Source organism: Coloeus monedula (genome assembly GCF_965178545.1).
Source record: "Coloeus monedula genome assembly, chromosome: 3".
Taxonomy (NCBI): domain Eukaryota; kingdom Metazoa; phylum Chordata; class Aves; order Passeriformes; family Corvidae; genus Coloeus; species Coloeus monedula.
In genome coordinates, this window is record NC_138783.1 from 109,436,940 (window position 1) to 109,464,683 (window position 27,744).

Sequence of the window (27,744 nt, forward strand, 5' to 3'; positions counted from 1 at the left end):
AAGAATCTGCAATGATAATTACCAGATTATAGTTGCATGCCAGATGCAAAGGTTGCTATGGTTTTGAGAGAAAAAAATTACTGTAGTTTGGAAAATTCTTTCAGAGTATTGATAACTGGTATTTTAAATGCACTTTAGTTTGTGTATCAAGTTTAAATTTCAGCTAACACAAATTTCTGTAATTGAAATTTGCTAAACATAAGTAAAAATGCAAGAAACTTGCTTTAAAATGGGCATATTACTTTAACATAGTATTACCAACTAGCTAAAGAGACCCCAGGCATTAGTTTAAAACAAAAACATATCCACATCCTCTTCTACTCATCCAACCCCACATGTTCTTATCATTTATTTCAACCTGCTTCTGAGGTCAGAAAATTTCCTACACTCAATATTTTGTGGCTTTTAGAAATTAACATCCTTACAATACTTAAAATTTATACCCTATCATGTTAATTTTGGAACTCTTTTCCTGAAAAACAACTCAGAAAACAAAAGAGACAGGGAGAACTTAATGGCTGGGGAGAAGGGAGAACATTATCATGCAGGCTTAGTCAGAGTATGAAGAACATTGAGAGAAATTTCATAAAAGACAAAGTCTCAAATGAAATTAAAATTTGCAAGCCATTATTCTTTTCTAAGAATATTAACACTATGCTTTTCATTCTACTAGGTCATCATAAGTGTCACTCTTGTTTCTGAGAAAAGGAGTTATGAAATCCTATAGGAGATACTTTAGTGTTCTTTGGATATTGATGAAGGCATTAAAATGGTTGTAGAGTAAATGTTAAATATTTTTACAGCTTTTGGGAACACCAGAGCAAAAGACACATCTCTTCCATAGGTAGGATACACATCCTTACTTTTCCAAAGACATACATTAGCCATAAATTATAGCAATTTAAAAATACACATGAATATAATCATTTCAACAATTATTTGAGAGGCTATGTATGTCCAGGCAGTGTAGGACAGACAGCACGTTAGCATGGGTCTGAATGTTTGAAGTTGAGTGTAAAACTGAACATCGTCAAGCATAATCTGCTTTTCTAAATTACATTCTTAATGTGTTTTGTAATTATTAATGGTCTTACTCCGCTTAAAAAAGGTTCTAAGAATATAATCTGACTTCAGAGATAATTAATAAAGAGTCTTAAATATAAAAGTTTCTCTCCATGAAAAAAAAACTATGCTCTGGGTAAACCTAAGTCAACATCTTAAAGAAGTTAAATCTACGTATTTTAAAAGCAGTCCACATAGATAACATGAGGATAAGAAGCAAATACACTTCATATGATTACAGTCTTTATAATAGTAGTAGTCCTTATAATCCTTAAAGTCCTTATAATCATAACAAAGTGATTCAGCTACAATCAAAACTGGTCAACCTTTATAGGAAAGTGATCTAAATTTATCTGTGAAAGAAATATGGCAGAGTCTTTCACAGAGAGAAAGGGTATTTGAGCTCCTTTGGAGCTCTTCACTGTCCCCCCGCCTCTCAGGACATTCATGATTTCCTCCCTCCATTTCAGGACTACAGATTTTTAATTATTTTTTTTTAAATAATTTTTTCTCTTTTCTTTCAACCGTTTTTCAGAAATATTCTAGTCACATCATCACAAGATGGAAGAGCCAAGCAGAACGTTTCACTCACAATAAGTATGGAAAACAATAGCTCTATAATTGGTAGAAATTTAGCCCTATTTTCATTTTATATAAAATTCAATGGTGGATTCATTCTAGCAATAAAGTAAAAAAATAGAAAAAAAGATGAAAAAGATAGATGAAACACCTAAATTTTCTGTTAAAATACAGGAGATAAGGACCCGTAGCTTTCTTGAAACCAAAATTCCATCTGTCATTCAGCACAAATACAGACATTTGTAAAAAAACTATACTAATTTCATCTTTCAGAAAGAGAATGAATGTCACTGCTGAACTCATTCTGTGAATTGTAGGACTGCAACAGGACTCGACATTCAGTGTTTTATATGATGCGATTGTATGGCTTAAAAAGTGTTTGGGCATTAAACAAGTTCCTTAGTAGAAGCTAAGTTAATAAACATGCTCTGCAAAACCATACATCTTCAGGAGCAAGTATTTTTCCATTTCACACAAGACAATAAAAGTTTTGAATATTTATATTTTTTTCCTTTTCCACTAGAAATTGCATAATCAAATTGATACAAAACAAAACTCAGTTTCTGTTTAGTCTTCACCTATGTGAACAAAATGCTGAGCTACTATAAACTCTAACCTCATAGATTTCGATTACCTATTGTACTTTAAATACTTCCTCAGTTTATATGAAGACCATATATGCATAGACAAAAGGCAAGACCAAAATATCTAAGTATACACCCAGCAGGCCAGTTGATTCTAGACAGCCTTTATTTCTCTGGCCTCAGTCAACCCATATACAGGCATCTTTTTTATACATAAATATGTATCAAAGATCAGATTAGAAGTATTTTTCTCACAGTTCTTAACTAATCTCCTTTATTGATTCTGGAGTGTTACCTGCACAGTTAAATATCTTTCCTTGCAATATGAGAATTGTGTTATGGTCCTAAATATTATGATTTTCATGCAGTCATAATAGCTTTAATGAAATAGCTTTAATGGTTCAACACTGATATTATGAATTTTAGTTCACTTTTTATTAAAATATGATGCAATAAATTTTGCAGCTACTGTTTCATGTATATGATATGGAAAAAATAATAGGTTATACTTATATATCATCTTGGAACCATTGGTTCTAATCTGCCCTTTCACTAGAAACCATTCAGGAGAAAAGAATAAAAGGTTTCCTTAATTCATAGAGCTTTGAACTTCTGGGGACTACTGCTGGCTTCTGTCTCAAAGTTACATCATTAATAAAAACTATACAGCTGATGCTGCAGCTGAAGTTTTGACCACTAAGTACTCCAATGCTTTTTAAAATGGAGGAAAATTTACCTTAATATCAAAGGCTCCGGGCTGACCCACTTTGTTATAAAGCTCTAGCTGGTTCTTGACAGGTGTTACCCACAATATCACCTGATTTAGTTGTTGATGAAGTTCAACAAAATCCTTTAGCAGAAACTCTATTTCTTTTTGTTTTTCTGGAAGATCTTTGGACACCTGAAAAAATACCAGAAGCCATTGTTTTAGTGAAAAAACCAAACAAACTACAAAACAATTTAACTCTACACATATATACGTTTATATAAAATGTTAAAATACAAGTACTATATACTGGAAGAAGAGAAAGAGAGAGTAACAATCAAATTATTATGGCAGGTATCTTGTAACTCAGTTGAAACACAGTCTGTCCTAAAAAACAACCAGCAGAAAACCAAAACACACATACAGAAACCTAAAATAAAATTAAAAAAAAAAGTCAAAAGTTACCATCAGGCTTCTCAGTATTTTTAGTAAAAGAAATTGTTATCTCAGTATACTACATGTTTTAAAGCTCAATTTTTAATCAGGCAAAAAAAAAAATTAAAACATGGAATTAATCACTTGAATTATATCTAACCTTTCTTCACCTCTTGAATGTAGATATTTATAAGCACATGTTTTCTTATAAGGTGTTTAAGTTGCCAATTGGATCCAAATATACATAAGCAGATGCACACAGTGAAGAAAAATAATGAAGAATTGTATCATCAATTCAGATCAGGCAACTTGGTTCACTGATTTGCATTCAAAGCAGTCAGATTTTTAACTAAGCACACTCTTCTATGCCAACAATATTAGAAATCAAGAATCAGTGAATGGCACAGTTCAAATCCAGCTCTGAAGCACTTGAAATAAATGTTGGAATGGGCTGGCGATAAACAGGCCAACACAAACCTCCATGCTGTCCTTCCCAGACTGTTTTCTATAGCTAGAGAGGTGAGGTGTCACACTACACAATGGGCAACATTGCAAACATACACTAGGGGAGAAACCATCTGTACTTTACCAAAAAAAAAAAAAAAAAAAAAAAAAAAAAAAAAAAAAGCAGCAGCAAATATAGGGCTTGGGTAGATACAGAACAATAGCAGTTCACCAGTAAAATCAGCCAAGAAATATGGTTAATTTTCCATAGCACAAAAAGTAAGGTTTCCCAATGTTCATTTTTTGGAGCATATTTTTACCAAAGTGACCCTCTTAAAAGTAGCAAAATATGAGATTTCTGAGACACACTGTATAAAATATATTCCCTATAAAGTTGAGCAGTATTAATGGTAGCATAACTATCATATTGCCTGGCTACAGAAGTATTAGTACCCTGTACTTCTAATCCCTAATGATGAAATTTTTCAGAAAATGAATCCAAACTCAGAATCACGAAAGCAATGAGTGTTACTAAATCCGAACAACCACCTGCTAGGGGAATGCAATGAACACAACTGTCTCATGACATGTATGTTTCTTCAAAGATTTGTTGTGATAATATTGATTTGTAGGTACCAAAACAATCCCTCTACATAATCCCAGCATGAGACTTTTTAGACCATATGTAAGGGGCATTCGTAATTCAATAAGTTAATTTGTCATATATTACATTATCTCCATTGTTCATTATAGCCACCTCGTAATATCCTATTTAATAAAGACTGACCCATGAAGCAGACTACTTTTACTATCTTCCTAGTCTTTTAAAATATAATAAAAAAATCTGCTTTTCCAGAATGGTCCCAGAAAAGAAAGAAAACAATTAAAAATGCATTCATTTCCCTTATGTGTTAACTCAAAATTTATGCAGACCTTGGCCTAATTTCATAGAAGATTGGTTTCATCTTTCTTACAACTTTTGAATGTTAATCTCTAATGTTTACTAGCTTTAATATTAATGTAAATAAGTTCCACAGAAATACAACTGAAAGCAAATAGGTAGTCATGGGCAGATAAAAATCCAAGCTGACTTCTGAAGATCTGAAATTTAAATTAATCTACTCCCAATAAACATTAAACAAGTATTTTGGGTGTATCACAGGACAGAGAAAGAAAAATTTGTAGAGGTTTTGGGGAGGAGAAGAGAAAGAGGGAAACAACCAATATTCAATGCAGAACAGCAGAAGATGAGTAATTAAGTTTTGGTGACAGACTGTGTTTTAACCACTGTTTTTAAAACATTTATTTATCCCACCTATAATGAGAGGTAAACTGTGATTTAAGTAAATGGAGCTTCTTACACGTTGTCTCCTGCTCTAAAATTATAGCACAAATATAGGATCATAATATTTTTAATATAAAAATAGAAAAATCGATGTAAATATGAATCAGTTAATTATATACGGAAATTTAATGTCATCTAATTTTACCATTAGATAGAAAGAACAACAGTAAATAAATAAAGAACTTTCACCAGCTCAGGTTAGGGCTACAGATAAGCATTTAACAAGGCAATTCCTTGTAAAGTCCAAGTAATGTGTCATATGCCATTGTGTGGGAATCACAGCCTTAGATTCTGGTTATCAGGGATTTCATTTGCTAGCTCATTGTGGTTTGGTTTTTTTTGTATGCTCTGGCATCAAGCCGTCAAGCTTGCTAATCAAATTAGAGTCTGATGAGTTTAAGGTAATTACAAGTCTGCCTATCAAGCCAAGGCACTGTTGCAGACTGTCTCTTTGGGGACAGCTTGTTTCCTGAGCTAATTCTGCAGCTCACCAGAAGCATAAATTGGAAAATCTCCATGGAGTAATGGACGTGGACATGATGGCTGGCTGTTCAGATTTATGCCCTTTCTGTGGCAGAGGAGTACACGTGGATATGGGGCCCTCCAGGATCTTCCCTACTGTTTTACTCACAGTCCTTCCACCTTGTTATTCACAGCTCCAGGAGCTGCATCCCTGAGGTGGGATTCCAGTGCTGGTGGGAGCTACAACAATCCCACTGCCCTGCTGTTTCTGGGCTCTCTGAATGAGTTCCTACAAGTTCTTGGATGCCTCCAGGGATGAACGAGCAGCAGCTAGTGTCCCACTTCAAGACTCTCTTCTACATTTTTGCTTTGGGCCCCATCCTCCTTTTATTCACTTGTTGTCTTGGGGTAACTATCCAGTGTTTACTTAATTTCATCCCCTTTAGTAACTTACATCTTTCCCTCCTATTTAAGAAAGACTGCTAAATTTTATCAGAGGATGGCTGATGTTCTGTTCTAAGAGTGACAACTGGCACTGTGGCCATAAGGCAATACCTGCAGCAGAGTGAAAACATGGCAAACATGAAATGCTTTCTCCAGGATATGCTTAGGACTGAACACAGGCCTGATGAAGCAGTGTTACAGGCTGGCAAGAAAGACAAGGTGCAAATAAAAAAAAAGGAATTGAATAAAAGATAACTTCGGCTGGAATATCTTTCTAAAAATCTGGGTTATCCCTTTCAAATTAAATATTTTCAATTTTGCCTTATTTCACAACAGATCGACTTGGACAACACACTTTGGTTTGCAACCAAAGATGAAAAATAAATTTGCAAGTGGAAACACCAAAAGTATGGATTATTCTTTCAAAGAAAACAAATTTGAGTTCAACATCAAAGGACTATATAATTTCAATGTTACATGTCAAAACATTAATCTCAAAGCACATGATACATCTAAAATTTTGTACTTTAGTTCAAGTGCTAATTAAGTAAGATTAATTGGAAGCTTAGTGACAAGATAATGGAAAATATTTAAGCTCTAAATGGTGAAAGAGCAGAAGAGTTTAATTTTACCAACTGACACTGGTCTTCACAATATTAAATTTTATTCTAACCTGAAACTATTAGACCATTTTCCACATATTAAACTTATTCTAAATTTTGCTCTTTTCATTAAAACACGCACAAAAAGAAATTCACAAAAAACTGCCAGCACAAAAAAGGTAACATCTCTCAAAACATAAGAATATCTGAAATTTGAATAATTGCATACTTTCAAAACCTAGGTTTCATCTAAGTATTTTAATTTCTTCTCCTTATGAATTCTAAAATTACTTGCATTGCTACTTCTGTTCCATCTGAACCTGATGTCTTGCATGATATTCCCCCACAAGTAGCCTAAACAACACAGTACTATGTTGATTCTATCCCTACCCCAATCGGATTACTTTGGTTCAAAACCTTACATGTGCTCATCTTGGCAGTTTAGATCATCTTGATCGTTTCCCTTGCTCTAGTTTTCCACTGCTGTTTCTCGCTTTAGCTTTAGATAGTTATTTTTCAGTCTGCACACAGTTGTGTGCATGCACTATGGGAAGAATTAGAGCTCTGCAGATGGAAAGGAGCATCAGTTTATGATAACAGGTACGAAGGCAGGAAAGATTTTTTATAAAGTATGTCACCTGATGTAAAATTATATTCTGTTTTCCTGTTCTGTTTAATTCTTAGGATTATCCAGAAAGTAGATACAATTAAAGCAGTATAAATTAAAATAATGGTTGTGGAGTTACGGCTCAATCTTTTAGCTCAGGAACAATGCTCAAAATGAAAAAGTTGAAACTAATTAGGTAGACACAGTAAGCAAGAAAGATCCAACATTGGGGAATAGTTTTGCAGAAGTCAGAAATGTTATTGCAAATGAATTAACTTGATGAGTTATATTACTAGTAAGGCATCACTATCAACAAAAGTAAGGAAAGCCACTGAAATGACTTGTACATATTACATTTCAAGTGAATGATGCCTGATTTCAAAAATCACTTCTCTCTCACAAGTCAACCTCTTTCCCTGTTTACCTGAAATGAACAAAGAGAAAACAATGCAATTATTACCCAGCTGTTTGAGAATATAGATGAGGACATGCATCTCTTCAACATGTAATTTTTTAAAAAAAAGAATATGAAGAATTTTCTTAGTGGTAAATGGAGAACAAAGAAATCCCAAATTCCAACATTTTAACAGTAGTGAAAATCTGTCAGGTTTTTTCCTGCAATACTAAAATACCCATTTCTCTTGCTATCTGCCTCACCAAACTCTAATAGGACAGCACTTTTAAATGGATCTTATTTTGAGGAATCTGAGAGTGGATTACAATTTAGCTATCTTGATACGCATAACAAGATAAGCTGCAATAAATATGAGTAAAAGTATGTTGTGGGATATCTGTGAAGACTGTCAACAGCGTTATTTTTATATGCCCCTCTTGAGAGGTTCACTTGGATATACAAAGCACTTCATGAAAATGGGCTTCAAATGTAGGATAACAGATAGTATCAGGTTTAAAAAAAAATCAGAATTGCTTGAATAGAGAAAAATGAAGTATTCTGTATGAAGAATTGAGGAATTTTCTGTATGAATTTCTTCGTTTACTAAATGTAAACCAAGCAGCAGCTTCTTCTTTACCATTCCACTTCTGAAAAAAATGCAAATATCAGGAAAAGAGAGTGACTGACTGCACTGCAATCAGCCCAGAGCATAACTGGACTGAAAACAGGTTTGATGTCATCCAAGTGAGGACTTAGATAATAAAAAAATAATTGAAGTCATAACAACTATTAAATGCAAACTTCAATCCAGACTTATTGATAAATCATAACCGACACTTCCATAGCACTTGTAAGATGATTACATAAAACAGCAATTCTTACAGCCACTGTTCAGAAAGTTTTATCTGCTCAAAAATCACCATCCCTAGAGCATGTACAAAAGAACGATTTAAAATGAAAGGGGGAAAAGTTAATTTATATGCATCATTTCTTCATGAAAAACAATCAGTGTAGGAAAGAGTTTCATATAAGTTCAGTATAGGATGCCATTTAGTTAATTAACTGGGCCATTTGCATTAGCAAACTCAATATTGACTTTAAAACAAAATCTATGTTATTCCTTTAAACTCATGAATATTTGAGCCATAGTGTCTCTGACAAAGTTGGAGTAAAGACTGTATTATTAGAGGAAGATTAAAGGAGGCTGCTAAAAATATGTATAGATTTCATTTGCTAAATATAGAAGAATTTTATTTGCTTTGTATCTAGCATTTCATGTTTCTTTGAAGGGCTCCCAGGACCTGACCTTGGCAGGTGTTTATTTGGTCTTTTTTTTTTTCAAAAACTTCTTAATGGGATATTTATAATATTTTCAACTTTCATTTTTATTAAAAATTCTTTTTTTTCCTCATCAATGCAGAAAACTAAAGCAGTCCAAAAAAACAATGCCCCAAACAATTTTCTGCTTCATCTGGCTGTCTAGCTTTTGAAAAAGCAAACAAACATATTCCTCCACCCCAAAGATTTGCTTTGTTTTTCTTCCATGGTAATATGATCATGTATATCACAGTCTGCATTTTTATATGTAATACTTGTAACTAATTGTCATTCATTCTGCTCTCCACTATCTCAGCAATTCTCCTTTGTCAAGGACATTTTTGAGCACACGACCCTCCACCTTAAATCTCTGCTAAATAATCTAGTCCAGGAATTTATTTTCTTTATCATTTTTTCTTACACAGTTCCTGAAATCCAAAAGCAGCCTTAGAGTATAGTTCTTCCAGTAATTTTTAATGAAGGATTTTCTGACAGGAAAATTATTCTAAAATAAATGCATAATGCCCTAAATGTCCTTTCCCAGGTTTACAGCAGAAAGTACCATATGTATCCCTCAGGCTACATAGAGTTCTGTGAGGCCCTGAAATGGTTAAGGGCTTAAACTTAGGGCTTTGCTCATTATAGCAAAATTATATAAAGAAACTGCAACCACCAAAGCCCACTCTCCACGCAAATGTGCTCCCTGATGGGAAGTGGACTGTGAGCTAAGCCACCTGATGGAAACTTGAGGTAAGAAAAAGGTGACGCTATTGTCCAATTATCTCAGGTCTAGGGAGAAGTAAACAAGGCTGGGGGGAGAAGAATCTATCCACAAAGAAAGCCAAACTCAGCAGTTGTGCTGAGAATCAGCTCTGGCTGGGTTCAGGGTGGGAGAAGGTGAGTTTTTGAGTGTGTGACAGGAGTGAACACCTATCTTCACTTACACAATCTGGCTCAGTTGTAAAACCTCCCACCCCAGGAAGGCCAGATCCACAGGACATTCATGTGAGAGGTAGCTGAGGAGGTATCATAAACCATCAAAGACCCCCAAAGAGTCCCCCATATTCACTCCTGAGGCCTTGCACCAGATGACTTCATGTGATGCAGAGTGAAACAGACCCAGAATCAGTTGCAAGAGACTGTGTCAAACTTCTCCCCTGGGGAGGCACCTGAGCATTCCCACCTTGCCTGAACATATATTAATCCATTGAACTCTATGTTTTGTGGGACCCTTGCCTGAGAAGACCAGAAAAAAAGGATCAACAGGACACCATCAGGTTTCATGAGGAAGTTGTAACTGTAATGAGGTCTCCCCTCAGTCTCCTCTTCTCCAGGCTGAACAGACCAAGTGACCTCAGCTGCTCCTCACACGGCTTCCCCTCCAGACCCTTCACCATCTTTGTTGCTCTCTGGACACTCTGTAACAGCTTAATATCTTTTTGATATTGAGGCACCCAAAATTGCCCCCAGCACTGGAGGTGAGGCTGCCCCAGTGCAGAGCAGAGCAGGACAATCCCTCCCCTGCCCGGCTGGCGATGCTGTGCCTGAAGCCCCTCAGGACATGCTTGGCCCTCCTGGCTGCCAGGGCACTGCTGGGTCAGGCTCAACTTTTCATCAACCAAGACCTACAAGTCCCTTTCCCTGGTGCTGCTTTCCAGCATCTCATTCTCCAGTCTGTCTGTACATCTAGGTTTGAAGAAAAATTTATTTCAGACTATTGCATTTGTGGGAATTTTAATTACAAACGCATGTTGCTATACAGACAGGTCTATATAATTAAAGAATAATCTTTATCTTGTAATCAGCAAAGAGTAAAACATTGATTTTTAGGCCCCTATGGTCTTCCTTAATAGAGATGGATGAAATACCTGACAGACAATGGCAGTGTCTGTCTTGAAACTGAAGTTTTAAAAAGCCCAAACCATTGTCATTGATTGGTGTGCAGTAATATCTGAGCATTGTTCATTACAAGTGAAATCTCTCTCAGATGCATAGAACATTGTTGTAAAAAAAAGTGTAAGGATTTTCTTGAAGTGACTTATTTGGTATCTGGTAATTCAGCTACATCAATATTACCTCAGTGTAGCTGTCAGCACATATGTATTGACAACTAGTTCTTCTTACATTCAAAACACTTGGCATAACTTCTTAAATATATGATTAATATATGCTGGATTTGTATGGCAAACAAGAATAAAAAGGAATTTTAAGGTGGTCGGTAAGATAATATGATATATATTGTATATATACACGTACATGTATTTAATCATGCTTTTATGGCCTCATTGGCTAATTCGGACTTTTACCCCTGAATGACTTGACTGTATTTCATAAATATTTTTCTTTGCTTAGACTTTAAAATTTTAATTAATACTAGCTACTAGCAATAGGCAAATTAAAAAAAATAAAAAAAATAAGCCTATATATACTTGTTTCTTAGAGCTTGTGACATTCTCATATTTGTCCAATGAACATTTACGTCAAACTTAATTTTGCTATATGTGAGGTCGTTTGTGAGTATAGCTGATGATAACATGAATGTGGGCTACACCTAATTATCCATCAATGACAAACTGTCACGAGTAATTCAGCATAACAAAAGACTTTATTATATTTAATGGATTCAGGTCACCCATTAAATGAAAGTAAATTCAGGAAAATGTCAACCTTCTGATCCCCAAAATGCCAGTTATACTATTCTTATTTCAAATTGAAAGAACAGAAATCAAACTGCAACATTCATTTTCTAACATATTTTCCCCTCCATACCACAAATAACAGTAGCAATTGCAGTAGTTCCAACTGTGAGCTCGAATTAAGTTGCACTGACATGTTGGAAATTTTATGTCATTGCAGGTAATCGATGAATAATTTCTACTCAAGGCAAGTTACAATACATGAACTATAACCTTGTTGTGACTTTGTGTTTCTGCACTTTTGGGCCCATCTGTTTCTCTCTACACTTGATCAACCAAGCTAAGACAACCTATGCCTGTTCTGGTGGTACAGAAAATGTTCACAAATTATAGCCATGTCACTCCACTCTAATTTTTATCTTGTCCACATAGCACAACAAATTGATTTGCTGTGGTAATAAACAGTGAAATAGTCTCTTCAGTGTCTAGTAATTAGAACTAATACTAGTAGACAAATTAAAAGGCAGCAAAACAAAATGTCTCCATCAGGCACTTATAATAACCTTCATAATACATACACTAGATGTTGTGAAGACTAAGGTGGATAAATGAGGAGAATGCTGATTTTGGCATCCAGCTTACTTTCAGATAATTTAGCTCATCGCTCTTGGCTGACACCAGACCAAGAATAATATTAAAGAGTAATAAACTCCTTCCAGCAAACCTCTGATTCCATGGTTCACTAGTCTCAGACCTAATCTATCAATCCATTTACTGCACAGTAAAAGGTAAGAAACCCATTACAGATCTGTTACATGCCATGGCAGGTGGCATATAACATGAACTGAATTCATCACAAACTCCAGTGCCCAGTACCCAGCACCCTTTTGTATGCTTTGAAGCACTAGGCGGTTGCCTAACTTGGCTATTACAGCAGAAGATACTTTAAGCTTTGAAAATAAATGAAAAATTCTTGATGTGAAAGCATAAAAATGGTCATAAAACACTTCATTTTTCTTAATATTAAGACTTCACAAAGATAGTGCTATTTTCATTTTTACAAGAAATATTGGCTTTGGAGAGGGTACAATAAGTAAAACCAGGATAGAATTTAAAAGTCGTGTCTTTCAAATGTGGGCTTTAATCTTCATTCTCTGCTTAAACTATACTGTATTAGGTAACAGCCTATTAGAATCACTATTTAATAAAGTTATCTAAAGAAACGCCGTGTTAAAATTATTCCTATCCAAAGGAAGATAAACTCCTCGCATATCTACTCTCAAGGTCATCAGCACATGATATAAACACCCAAAAGCAAAGACAATTCTGAAGTAAAAGCTAAAAAGATACTTTTATGTGGCTTTAATTCCTTTCATACTAAATTTCTTTTCTAGGTTATTTCCACTGCTGTAGGGCAACAGTTTCTGTGACTATAAAGAAGGTTTGAACATTACTTATTTCAAATATGCCTACCTTGAAGGTTAAGACTCCTAGGTGTTATCCTCTATTCCCCTGCTTGGCAGATCAAGGCGAAACAAAAATTTGTGATAACTTCAGGAGATATTTGGCCACATTCTCAGCTGGTGTAAACTGTCCCAGTTTCTCAGAAGTAAACAGAATTACCCTAGTGTACACCAGATAAGGACCTACCTTACATTATTTGTGTAACTGTCATGTATGTTTCATGTCTTGAAAATAGTATCATACTGAAAAATGAGATAATCATAAATAGTTGATTGTTACATGTTCATTTCTAGCAGAGATGCCAGAAAAGAAAACATGGTTTGAAGCAAAGGATTAAAGCATAGGATACACTCTTAAGAGAGGGTGGAGAGACAGAAAAGCCCCGGAGAAATCTCTGTGTGATGATGTTAGTCTACTGTGCTTTGAGGAACACGAAAAATATATCCTCATCAAAACAACTGACTAGAGAATCATCCTCAGGTGACCTAAGAAGTTTGCCTGATATAAAAGTGCCCATCCTGTGAGCCTTGCTCACAGTAAATATCTGTGGGTTTTTCCAGTTCTTACATATCTACAGCTGAATGAAGAGAACATTACGTTTCTATGTCAGGCTTGCAGGGTTTCTTTCCATGATTTCTAGTTTTAATTCATACCCTAGATTTTCAGGGCAGAAAGTGAAACAAATAATTGAGGATCCTACAGAAATCATGAGTATCACCAAAAAATATGCAAATGAAAAAATAATTATTTTTCCCTTCAGTATCATTGGCAAAAATCTTACAGAACCCCCAAATAAGCTTCTTTTTGTTTTGTTTTGTTTTCTACAACTGTCAAGATCACAGAGAAGACAGAAAACCTGAGAAAGAGAGCACCTTCAGAGAAGATGTTTGGATTTCAATATTGCAATTTTCAAACTCAATTTCTGTTCATGTAAAAAAAACTAGACAAAAAACCCACAAAAAACCCCAAACCACGGCATTTTAAAGATTCTTTACATTCAGAGACCAAGGGACAATGAAAACTCAGTTTTATACATCTCCATGGGTAGATAACAAAAATAAAAATGATGTGGTTAAGTAATGATCTCAAATGGAGGATTAATTTTCTTGGTTTAGTCTCTTTTAGTAGTAAATGAAATTTTTCAAGTAATAAAATCCAAGAATAATTATCTTGCCAGACACATTAGATCTAGGAGACATAAAATTCTAAAAATTCAGTAAATTGTAATGGTTCACTAAACAGTAGTTTTGTCTCCCATATTTCACCCAAACCTAAGTATTTTCAACAACATTCATGGTTCCTCTGACTGTGACAAGAGACCTGAAACATTTTTGCATCAGCCGGCAGAAAATGAAAATTCCAAGTTTTTAGGTATATGATTAATCAGTAAAATGATACATTCAGTGAAAAATTGCAGATTTTCTTGAAATATATTTATGTAATCTGACTAAAAATAATTTTTTTCCTGACAACTTATGCTGTCTTTTTAAAATCACAGCTTAGGTATTAACCTGGTCCCTGAATTCAGCTATGTACATGCTTCCTTCAGCCAGTAAATAACACTATTTTGATCTTGAAGTGTTCTGAATTTTTCTATATACATTGATTTTAGGAGCCCATTTGTAGAGGAAAAGATACTTCTGTCCAGCCACTGAAATAATGATTTATGTGTCCAACCTGGAGTTTGTGAATGTGATCAATATTTATTATCCATTTTGCTTGAGTCATTAGCTAATATTCTGAACTTTGCCAGACTGCTCTTGTTAGGAAGAAACTAGTAAGACTACCACACCAAGTTTTTTTTTATTTCTTAGGTCTGTGCTTGAAATTCCATTGTTTATTGAAATGGTAAAAAAAAACCAACCCAGGATGTAATATTCTTGACCAGAAACTCTACCTTGTCTTTTCAGTAAGGTGCTCAGAAGATTATTTTCTCACTTTTTTCCCCCCCAGAAATAAACGCAATGAATTATTTTTCCTTTTTCCCCCAGCATCCTGGTAATTTTAACAAACAAATACCACAGGTTAATGTCCTAAGCTGACTTTGCAATCAGTCTCAACAGAAATCCTTCAGCTGATTCTACCTTGATTTTTTCCAACCAGACTAATCCATACCTTGGGTGATAGTACTCTGGACAATGCTTTCTATCATTTCTACCATGAAAACACTCAAATTATCTACCTCTCTTTACCATATCTACTACTCATTTTCACCAGTTTTCAACAAAAAAAGTATGCTACTTCAGCAATAAAAAAGAACAAAATCCTCCCCCACTTCTTTCCGTCAGTGTGGAGATCCCAGAAAGCAAAATACGTGGTACTTTGCTGCACAAAAACCAGAAGTGAATGTTCAAGGTTGGAAGAAGTGTGGTAGAAGGTGAAACAGTGGTTGCAGTGTCCACCTTGGGGTTGAGAACAGGAGAGAATTGAGAAGTGATTCCATAAAGAAAATCAAACATTTGCCTTTCACACACCTGATCACAAAATCTGGTATATTTGCTGCACCAGCAAAAGAGCCAGTCTATAAGAATGATGCTCTGCATTCCACCCTTAAGCAGAAGAACTGTAATTTAGGGAGTATATTTGAATGCAACATCATCACTCCAGTCACTAATGGTCTGTTTGCTATCACTGTTTCTCAGAGCAGTGTATTGTACCCATTTTTCTTCCTCAGGGTCATTATGTCATCATCACAAATGTCTCTTCATACAGAGAAAAATTATACATACCAGAAAATATGTAATACAAACTTTCACTGCAGATTAAAATTTTATACCACAGTTATATCAGTAATACGTCTAACCTTTAACAAACGATGGTTAGCCTCCTTCAGTGTACTCTCAAGCTTATGTTTTGTGTCTGGTTTCAGTGATGTGCTTCCAAGTGCTATTCCTCCAGTTTCATTTAATCGTTTCAGTATTCCCTTGTGGTGCGGCAGCTCTCCAACTCTTAACTGGAATAGACAAATACAGCAGTTAAGATGAACTGTGGTAGAATTTTCAGCTCTCTTCCCTTAACCCTTATTGATTTGTGTATCAGCCAAAGGAATAAACTCAATTCAACACAAAATAACTGTTGCTTTCTGAATGTAGAAGACTAAACAAAAAAAACCAAAAGAGACTGTATAGGTAAATCAAGTCTAAAGAGAGTTTTACATGACAAAATACAGGGATTCTCAGAATATTAATCACTATTACAAATTCCAGCCCTGGACACTCAATACTTCATGTATATCAATTTTAATAAGCTTATATGGTATGGAGCAAGCATTTTGGAGAAGTGCTTTAATATGTTCCAGGCTGTGAACAGTCACCCAGATCGTATCTGGCAAAAAGTCCTCCACTCCAGTTTAACCTCTTAATTAAAAATGTTCATGTATGTTCATTAAAAAAAAAAGGAAAGCCAAAAGGAAATGCAAGGCGGCATCAAAATGTACCACTTCCCACCATGTATGGTGTTACTGAAAACCTATATTGTCAAAGTGACTTAATATATCAAGTAAGGTTAATGTTGGTAAAGGACAAAGTTCTTCAAGGGTTTTATTGTTGTGGGGTTTTTTCCTTGTTTGTTTTTTCTTTATCATTAACAAAAGCAGGGAAGTATGAAATGAGCCATGCTGCAAGGCAATGCATTTGCTCCATTAGGATGTATTCTCTTTTGTGCAGCTCCAAAAGAAGGTGGACTCTGAAAACAAGATACAAATAAGAGATGCTAACACCTTTAATTTTGTATTATATATCCCTTGTGAATACTATATAGGAAATATTTGTGTATGTGAGAAGAGTGGAGCCTTCCTGGTTCTAAACAATCTATTTAGTCTTTAAACCCTTAACATTTTTGCAAATTGTAAGATGCATCTAACACCCCTTAAAAGTATTTTTCTGCCTTGGATCTGATATCCTTAACAACAGAGCCTCACAAATTCCCTGAACAATTCAATGGAATCTTATGCTAAACAGAGGGACAAACTCACCACATGGTTGAGTCTCCATTTCCTCAAACTATATTTATCCTATTTTCATTTAAAAAGAAACTTGAAGATAGACTTTTACTAAATAATCCTTTAGGGTTTTGCTTTTTTTCATATTTTGTTGTGAGAGGGATAGAACAAACTGACAAGTTTTCTTCAGATTCTTTAATGCTCTATTCATTACTTGCTGAATTTGTTCCACTTGGATTTACATAAAGGATAACGAGGCCTTTATCCTCAAGGGAGGAAAGGAAAACTTTTGGGCATATATTCAATAAGTAATATCTGTTTTCCAATTTAATTTATTATTGTACAAGTCATTAAAAATAGTCATTCTATTGAACACACTTCAAAAAACTAAACAGAGAAACTTCTGTTGAATATATTTATTAGCAGTATCAAAATCTAACATATTCATGAAAATATTTCAGCCTTTGAAAATAAATATTTGATATTCTTATGGGGGGTTTTTTTAAGTATTCTTAAAATAAGTCACGTAGATGTTTAGTCTAGAAAATGTTGCAGTGATATTTTAATGAGTTGGCATTTATAATTATGCATGCAGCTCTGGATACTCTCGTGAAATACTGAATACCATTTAATAAGTGAGAAGTTATAAAATGTTAACAAGACACCTATAGAGAAATTCTATACCTATAAACTAGTCACGTTATAAATTAAGAAATGAGGATGAAAAAGATAACAATTAATGTCCTAGTTTCAGGACACTTTTCTTTTAGTACATTTTCCATTACTTTTCTGGTTTTAGCATGATCAGTATATATTTGTACCTGGGTTTTGAAATTCCCTGCTTTGATTTATCTAAAAAAGTTATATCAATGCTGTGTTTGATGTCAGAAACCATTTTGGAAAATAGTTTTAATTTTCTACAATGTAGAATTGATAAAGTAAGCAAACATTAAGAATAGAGCTTACAATACCTTTACTTTGCTCAGGCAGTCTCTCAACTGGTCTTCATTCCCTTGTTCTAGGGGAATACGAATAATGCTGTCTGCTTCCTCTAACCATAAAATCAACTTGTTCAAATCCTCTTGAAATTCTGATAAAATATTCTTTTCTTCCTCTATCCTGTAATAAAAATGTTAAATTAATGTTTGTATAAATTTATTTTAATATTGAAGTGCTTATCCATACTGAAAGATGAAAGATAACTAATTCTTAGAATCTATACTAATTATTTTTATAAGTGGGCCACAGACTTCTTCATATCAAAATGAATCAAACACCAACACCCTTTTAACATGGCATTAAATGTATTTTAAAAGAAAAGCTCAAGATGTAATTTACAGCACCACTAAATTCAGCTTCCAAATTACATATGGAAGGTAGCCAACAAGCACACAAGAAATAAAGCAGTTAATTACTCAGACCAGAATTCTGTTTGAACTAACAGCAGGGAAACTCAATGTTGACAACTAAGAGTTCTAGCATCAAGTGTTACCAAACTGAACTGGTAAAAAGTGACACAGACTCATTTGGACATATTAAGCAAAAAAGATATTTCAGTAACTGTGCCACATAGTTTGTGTTAAGATTCACAAAAAGTAGGTAAGGTTCGCAGTTGATAAGAAGGAATAAGATGGGATCATGACACCTAACTTTAGACATCTAGTCTCCATTTGTCTCCATCTACAACTCATCTGCTAATTTTTGCTATGACTAAATAAATATACTGAGATGTGAACTTTCGTGCAAAAACTTCTGAAGTTATCAAGAGATGCAGGCAAAAAATTTCAAGAGTAGCAGGAAAGAGCACTGGAAGAACGCGAAACCTTGGGATTAACATTTCGAGTGGGCCCTTCTAAAGGAGAAAAATTATGTTTTGTATAAAATACTTATAATCTATCCACCAAACTTATTCACACACTGGGTATTACCTGCATGGAAAGATGAAAGATTAAATATTTATCAAAAGTAAACAATAAAAAGCAGATCCTGCAAGGTGGGATAATGTTTTTTTCATGCAAATTTCCTTCCGTACACAACTGGCTCATGTAGTATCGAGACATTCACACTCACACAAATGCCTGAAGATATTCATCCCTTCTGATGTGACATAACTGGCCCAACTACACTGGTATGACAGGCAGCTGTCATGTTTTAGAAGGTGTCATAAACCATCAAAAATACCCAAAGTGCCCTCAGACTCATTTGTGGAGCCTTCCACCAGAGGACTGTGCGTGAACCACAGTGTTGCAGCAGAGAGTATTTAACTGCCCCCTTCCCAGGGAAGGCACCTGAGTATTCCCACCTGGACCTGAATATACTGAACCCATTGAACTTTATGTTATGGAGGCTTCCCTCACCCCCCGTGGATCAAGACTGAGACCATCACTTTAACCAATGGACATTGAAATTGCAACAATCAAGTCTTGCCACCTGATCCACTCATGGGCATTTCTTTCTTTCCTCTCCACCATCTACTCTTATCCTTTCTTTTTATTTCTTTTCCTTATACATTTTCTTAAGTGATATCTTTATATTTTATATTGTTTCATTTCTATAGATACTAACCAAAATGGTTACAAACCTCATTCCCACTGGCATCAAACTGTTCTACAATAAAACCACCATACACATACAGAAAACTGGTCATTCCGTGTTGTTTCACTCTAATCTCCCCCAAAGGATCTATTACTAACAAGAACCTCAGTTACTCCACCTTCAGGAGTGGGCTGTAACAATATTCAACCTAAACCTCCCTTGGCCCAACTTGATGTCATTCTCTGTTGTCCTATCCTTTGTTTCTGGGGGGAAGGGACCAACCCTCCCCTCACTACAAGCTTCTTTCAGGGAGTTGTAGAGAGTAAAAAGATCTCCTCTCAGCCTCCTTTACCAAAGGGAAAGTGTATTTTCAACACGTAAAAGTCAATATTCATAACTACACTTAGAGCACAAAAACGCTGGTTTTAATTTATATATGAACTGAAATGTTTGGCAAATTTGTGCTGCTCTGAACAGCATCTCAATACTGTTCTAGATCAAGTTCTCTAAAATGGTTTCTAAATCAGCAGATTTATTCAGTTTTGTTCTTAAAACAGTATATCTTAATATTTACTAGACATATGAGCCCAATACTGTTCTTTTTTTTTTTTTTAAGCTCAGAAACAAGTTGCTCTGCAGTATTTGCTTACAGATTAAACAAACATAAGCCACTGGTGCCAAATTTTTCTTTAGAGGAAATGATTATATTTATTGTGAAAACAATAAAATCCTCCAAAACTATTTACGCATATATAAAATATTATTATACTCATGTATACACACATATACACATTTATACAAACGAATACATGAAAAAACGAACACCAGAAATAGAAAAAGAATTAACAGTCCTACTTTCTTGGTTTTGTCTTAGCTTTTATAATAAAATCCTGCATGACTGTTTCCAGGAACTGCCATTTGCCCAGGATTTCTGGAAACGCGTCCAATATCAACAAAAAAGTCCTGATGTTCCTAGATATAGGAATATTTCTTGTACTAATATATCCATTTATTACAACTCTGAATATTTTATGGAGTACTGTTATGCAGACAGAAATTCTGGACCTTCCTGATACACACAGATTTACCCATTTTGGTTGTACTGGTCATGCAAAAAAGAACCAACTTTACAGTATCACATTTATTATACTGTTTTTCACTGAGAAGTGTTCATGTTCATGACTTGAGAGGTCATATGCTCTTCTCATGCCAAAATAGGCCATCTAAAACCAGCTAATCAAAACATTCATTTCTGTGAAAATGAGGCAGATGTTAATCTATGCTGAGATCCATAGCGCTGCAACTATAAAAATGAAGAAAAGCTAACTTCCTGTAATCCTGATGCAGAAGCACAACTTCAAATCTTTCTGAGACAGTATCTCTCCATGCTCCAGTTATGGAAATCTGGGACTCAGTCATACAGTGTTACATCATAAACCACATAATAAAACCTCTGTCTCTCAACCTGACCAGGTACCCCAGAACCCAAGCTCTCTGCAACAGCTTCCATGTTTTGTTTCCTCTCACTTCTACTCATTTTTCAAGAGCATAGATCAGTGTAGGCATTATGTGATGGTACCCTGAGGATAAACCTGAGAAAGATCCAAGTTTAAATACGTTAATTCTGGCACAGAGAAGGCATAGCATTCAACTCAATACACCCGAGAGCAAAATTATCAAGCTGCATAGTATTTTGAATGAGAAATCAAAAAGATTTCTCGTCTCTTAGAAGAGATAGCAATTGGCAAGATTCCTTTTTCATCTTAAGTACACTGTCAGTTTTATCACCCTTATGAATTGAGCTGAAACTCTTAAAACATTAAAAGTTTTCCTAGTCATGAAGGAAAGGTTTTTTCACTTTGATGACTAATTTAAACGTTGATCAGTGGGATAGGGATGTTTTTAACCTAAGACTTTCCAGGAATTCTTTCAGAGACATTTTATACATATACAGACATATATATATATATATATATATATATACACATATATACATATTATATATGTGTGTGTGTGTGTGCACAGAAGGGTTTCAGAGAAAAAAAAGCTATTCCATTGATCTAACTTTTTATTCTAATCAGGAAGAACATGCAGTAAAGGAATTAAAAGTTTCGTGGCAATTAACAGGACATGCAGGTGCACTTTAAAATTTACCATCTCTTCTTGACCTGCTAGAACATTATTTCTATTATAAATAACACCCTGCAAGACAAGTGTCTTATTATGCAAGACACTGAAACAAAATGCTGTGAGTTAGCTGAACCGCTAAATCGAATTAAAACTTTTAACTCAATGACTGATTACACCTTTTGAACAAACTGACTTCTATCACCATAATTACTTTTGGAACAACAGACACATGTAATTTCTAGGTGTTTGAATTCATGGTGGCAATGAAAAATCAACAGTTGTTATTTAGGGCTTTCAAATCCAAGTGTAAACTAGCTGGACTAAGGAACATGAGCCACCAGTTGATTCAGACACAGAGAGAGCAAGAGAAAGCAGTTAGGAGTACAATTTGCTGGAGGAGCAGGTGACTGAGGAATAGGATATGATTCCAGCAGCTGGCCCTATGGAGTCAAGCAGATCCATCTCCAGCACAGGTGTTCATGCTGTTAGATGCAACTGCCTTATCCTTATAAACCAACCCAAGTTGCCAAAAAGCTTTTAAGCCCCTTCTCTGTTGGCAAAAGTTTTATTTCATTAACCCTGAAATATAACCCATTTTGATTGATGGAAAATTCTCAAACTATAGCAGAGAAGCACAGAATTTCATATGTAACTTTTCGTCTTCTATACAACTATTCTTAGGCACATTACTCAGTATTTTCCATAGTAAAACATAACAGATTTCTCTTTGTATTTCTAAATTCATAGGATCCCTTGGTCAACTATTCTGAATGCACATCTTTTTAGAGGAATCTTATATATATTATACTTTCAGAAGACAATGTATCAATATTTAGTTTTTAACACTAAGGAGTAAATGAATTATTTTTCCTAATTACATTTTGAATATATGATAATTGCTAGATTAGGGATTAATTTTCCTACCACTATTAAACTGAATCAATAACAAATTCTTATGGCAGTCCACAAAAGACCCTGGAAAGATTTTTGGTTTTTTTTCAAACTATCCTTAGATATATTTGTTAACTGTTACATAAACATTCATGGCCTGTATCAGTAAGCCTGTATTTTCATGTGCCGTATCAAGAAGCCATGTGAAAAGTATGTTGCAGCTCAAGTATTTTCTCCATAGTCAACAATGTCATAGCAACACCATAGCAACCTGTAAACAGTTAGTGAAACACATCAGATGTTTAAGAGTTTGTAACTGCACACGAGTGATGTTGGATTTATTTGAGAGGTGTCAACTATAGAAATAAAATATACAATCATAGAAGTAGGACAGATCTGCACTTGTGACTCATATTCCCATCTGTAAGTCCAATAATATTTTGGTGCCTTTTCACATTTTAACATTAAGCTGTCGATTCAGTATTTATTGTATTTCTAAGATTAGGAATTAATGTGTTTAGTAGCTGCTACTGAGAATATAAGAGGCCACCAAAATAGTAACAAAAATTTAGAGAAAATATTTACTGAAAAAAAATTAATTTTCATTCTTTCTCTACAGAATGGGCAAATATGCTTCATTAGCGTAAGGAACTTCAAATAAGTAAAATTAAAACAGCACACAAACTTTAGAAAATGTATTTAGATGTAAATAATAAACAGTAAGAAGTTTAGCTAAACTACTTGTAAACACAATACAGATTTATGCCAGTAATTCTTTTCTAGTGATTCATTATAAGAAATCTGAATAGTCAAAAAAAAAAAAAAATTCAGAAAAATTCAATATGTAGCTAATTATGTGCTGGAAAGAAAATATATATTTATTGACATAACTGTCATAAAATCTCTTCATCCTAAACCAGTTTTTAAATTGCAATATGAAGCTAATCACAGCCTTCAATATAGTGAGTGTTCAAGTAAAGGAAAGCAATCACTTGCAGCTAGTCTGTTATGGAAGAAAAAGAATACCTTAGTAAAGATACTGTATGAAAAATATTTAAAAGTATATTTACTTTATAACAATTAATTTTTATTTAGAATAGAAAACTTGTATTTGTATTCAGGAAAGTACTTGGAAGTATTCTGGTAAACAGCCTTTGTTCTGTCATTCTTTCCATAATTACTTCAAACTCGCTTGGGTAGAGATCTGAACAGGCAGTCTACAGGTTCAAACTCATTAAAAGTGTAAATGTATTTGCAGCTAAAATAATGAAAAATTCTCTTCCATTCAACTGAACCCAATTTTAACAAATGTCAGATCGTGATGAATAAAAAACCCCAAATGGATTACTTCTGAAACATTGAAGGAATCTATTTCCTGGGCATCTGTTTTCAAAAATCACACAAGAAATTTTTAGCAAAGGTGAAAAAAATAAAAAGACCAACCAGCTCTACAGTTACAAGTCTATCAAGAGTCTCATTTATGAGCTTCCCCTTATGAAGCACCTATGTGAGATGTTGCTTCTCCTCCTATGTATGTTCCCTTGGCTATCCCTGCCTGGCCCATGGGTTCCTGAAAGAGCAGCACCAAGCTGCAGCCACAGCCCTGGGGCTTGCTGCACACAGTGGCCCTAATGGCAAGTCACCACATCCCTAAATCATCCAAAACTCAGATGTCCCAGAGGCATGTCTCAGAGCAGACACAGCATGGTACGGCCTGATGCGACTCAGGGGATGAAAAGGCAGAGTGAACTTCTGACGGTCCAGTTTAGAAGATTCAGTATTCAAAATGCTGGAGTATGAAGAAGGAGAAGCTTCGTATTTCCCCTCTTTTGCCTGGGCTTAGTAGCATCTATTCAAAGGGCCTTTGTGACTTCCCGTGGTCTCCAAAGTCTCTCTTTCAGAGTAACACTGTACTAGAGTAGGAATTCCAACTTTACCAAAACACGTCTTTTGTAGCAAAATGTTAACAAAAACTCAATTAAATTCCCAATTTGCTAACTACCAGTGTATCAGACTTTCAATCAAGTCCCACTTTATTCAACTGCCTGGTCTATTTCAAAGTTTTCAGTAAGATAAAATGACTAGATGTGCTAAAATTACATTCTCATCTAATTTTTAGCTGGATGGATTAGACTGCAAGATACAGAAACTTTAAACACTGAATTCAAACTTCTACAGCTTTGAAACTCTTAGATAAAGGCAAGTGGGAGATAACATCCTAAGCAAACATAACTCAAGCATAACCTCTTGATCTTCAGTACCAAAGAAAGGAGATTCAAAGTCAATCTTAAGTCTGTGCTTTGCTTGGGATCAGCATTTGACCTTTTAAAACTGAAAACCAGCTTCTTTTTACTGAAGAGCAGTACAGGTTCCTCAAATTGTTTTGAGATTTAGTTTGTTTTCTTGTCTGTTTTTAATTAAGTTGACCTTTTGTGGTCCAAATAATTCTTATTCATTAAAACTGCCAGTCTGTCACTGAGATTAATATTAGCATCTAGTGAACCTACGATCAGTTTCAGTTATTTATGGAATACAATGGTTTTGATCTGGTTTACAGTTCTTATTATTCAGGTAGTTTAATATTTATTCCAAATTATTTATGAAAACTGGATTAACATGTTGAAACTCTTCGAATTACATCCTGTTTAAATCTCCCCTTTTCAAGTCAACTAACCATGGGGTTCATGGTGGTGACAGGAAATATTTTGAATTTACAAGGTCTTTATCAATGCACTGATGGTATTATATTTTCCTACAAATAAATAGTAGACCATTTAACTGTGCAACCTCAGGAAAACTGACAAAGCAATTTTGTAGAATTTCTCCTCCCCTCCCCAAAATATAATTAGTGCACCAGAACATGAAAAATACCCTCGTGTTTCAGAAAAGCCCAACAGAGAGCCACCAGCATTGGTAACAAGAGATGGTGGTTAAGGGGAACACAGAAGACCAGCCACTTTCTTTACTCCATTCACCACATATTCTCTAAGGATCCACAGTCATTAGGTTAAGAATTCTGTAGGGCTGAGTCATGATAATTTCCTCCATCACCTTCTGTGGCCAGCACATCTCAGACATTCAGAAACCATAATGTAAATCTTAAATCCATTTTACCACCTCTTACATTTCCAGCAAGTAATCTTTACTTCTAGTACTGAGGAATTAGGTCAATAACATTTTATTCCGCATTTAATTTACCCATCAGTTCAACTTTGTAAACCTCAGTCATATGCCTTCTGAGATTCCTCTCCAGATTGAAGATCTCCACCTTCTTAGTCGCTCCTCACAGCACAGCCACTCCAAACCTTGGCTCATTTTATGTCTGCCTGCCTCTGTGAATACTTTCTGTGTACCCTTTATATCCTTTGACATGTGCAAAGATCTACACATAAGAACCAACATGAGTACACCATGATGTTTGATATCAGCAAAACAGCATTTTTTTTTGTTTGTAATACCCTTACTGATGCAGCCTAAATTGTTATGGCTTTTTTTTTTTTTTTTCTGCCACTCCATCTTGTGCCAGCAAACACTGTCAGTAATAAGGTCAGGATCACTTTCTGGAGTTGTAACAAACTCAGCATCATTTAAGTATGGGATAGTCTGTTTGTCTGAAATATTCCTTGCCTCACATTTCTCTCTGATGAAGATCATCTGCCACTTGTTGCCCATCTGCTCAGTTTTGGAGTTCCCACTATCAAATCAACCTTTGACTACCTGAGGCATAATGTCATCGGCATTCTTGGAAATGTCACCATACACCTCCTGTCTCCAACTAAATTCTCACATTCATGCACCTTCTAAAAATACCTGTACTGCTTTCTGTTACTCCTGTAATTGCTCCCCTCCTCCCCTCAGCCCCTACTGATCTTTGAATTCAGCTTGAAAAATATGTCTAGAAGGGACTGTCAATGCCCCACATAAAATTTCAAGTCCTCATATAAAACTGTGCAGGATTATCAAAATCAATTTCTTTTATCTGGGTAAGCAAATAGCAAAACCAGAGCTTACAGTATATAAATTTTCCTTGCTAAATAATGCATAGCAACATTACACTTGAATCTGAAATCACTAACAGATTTCATTTCTGGAGTCCATTCAATTGCTAATTTCTTGACACTTTATCTTGAGATCTGCTGAGCAAAAAAATTCAATAGAAAACAAAATTTCAGTCGATCACTACTCCTCTGAGCTACTGAGAATCAACTTTAAAGCAGAGCATAATGTATTAACTACAAAGAATAAAACTTGAAACCTATTAAAAGTTTAGAGTCAGTTTTCTTTTCTGATTTGCAGAAGGTTCTAAATGTTAATATCTATTTTATTTTTCTTTGAAATTATTATATGAAAATGCATTATATCCAGTCTGCTCTCCCTTCAGCACCACCTTCTTCCAACATGGTTTTAAACTATGCTTCCACTTTCTCATTCTCAAAATTGACTTCAAAAAAATATTAGAATCCCCTTCATAAAAATAAAATTCTTTTAACTATGAAAATTTAATTTTTAGGAAACATAGACAAATATAAAAGGACTATTAAAACTTCTGTGAGCCAGGATATAAGCATTCTGACTTTGCAGGTGCCTTTTTATTTAATAGTCTATTAAAGCTATTCTGAAAAAGAGAACTCATAATATGTCAATTGACCCATATTTCTTGTAATTTATATTCTACTGAGATACTTAAATAAATTTGACATAGTACCAACACACACATTGGGCAATGCCGTGACTATATTAGCTCTTCTGGACTGCAAGTAGAACCCACTTCAACTTTTGTTTACCTCATGCTTTGATCTTAAGGATAAATTAAAGCATTTTGGATGACATGGGTTTCAAGTCTTAAAAAGAGAGAACCTGACTGTACCCAAAACCAAATTAGGACAAATAATGAAAAACTTATAGATGTCATAAGAGTTATGGAAATCCCTTGACACCATGGCTATATAAAGACTGTGCAGCTGATAAGCCTACGGTCTTTTCATGCCCAGGTTCATCAAGAATTGAGACCTACTTAGAACACACCACTTTTTCCTGGGAATTAGGTTTCTTTCCTTTGAAAATCCACTCTAGAATAGTAAAAAGATGAAGAAAACAAAATGCCACATATGTGGTGGTGGAAGCTAGGGTAGGATGTGTTTCCAAGACCTGAGAGCAAAAAGCATTT

The 27,744-nt window shown here is 34.8% G+C and overlaps 1 protein-coding gene across 5 annotated transcripts in view; it reads right to left on the bottom strand.

The window, feature by feature from the left end:
- Positions 1 to 27,744, bottom strand: part of DMD (dystrophin) — a 999,626-nt gene that overhangs the window by 363,255 nt on the left and 608,627 nt on the right. For all 5 annotated transcript variants that reach the window (XM_082277447.1, XM_082277448.1, XM_082277450.1 and 2 more), the window contains 3 exons: positions 17,993 to 18,140; positions 15,885 to 16,034; positions 2,962 to 3,126 (listed from right to left, as the gene is read on the bottom strand). In XM_082277447.1, coding sequence (XP_082133573.1) covers positions 2,962 to 3,126; positions 15,885 to 16,034; positions 17,993 to 18,140 — 463 coding nt within the window. The remainder of the gene's footprint in view (positions 1 to 2,961; positions 3,127 to 15,884; positions 16,035 to 17,992; positions 18,141 to 27,744) is intronic.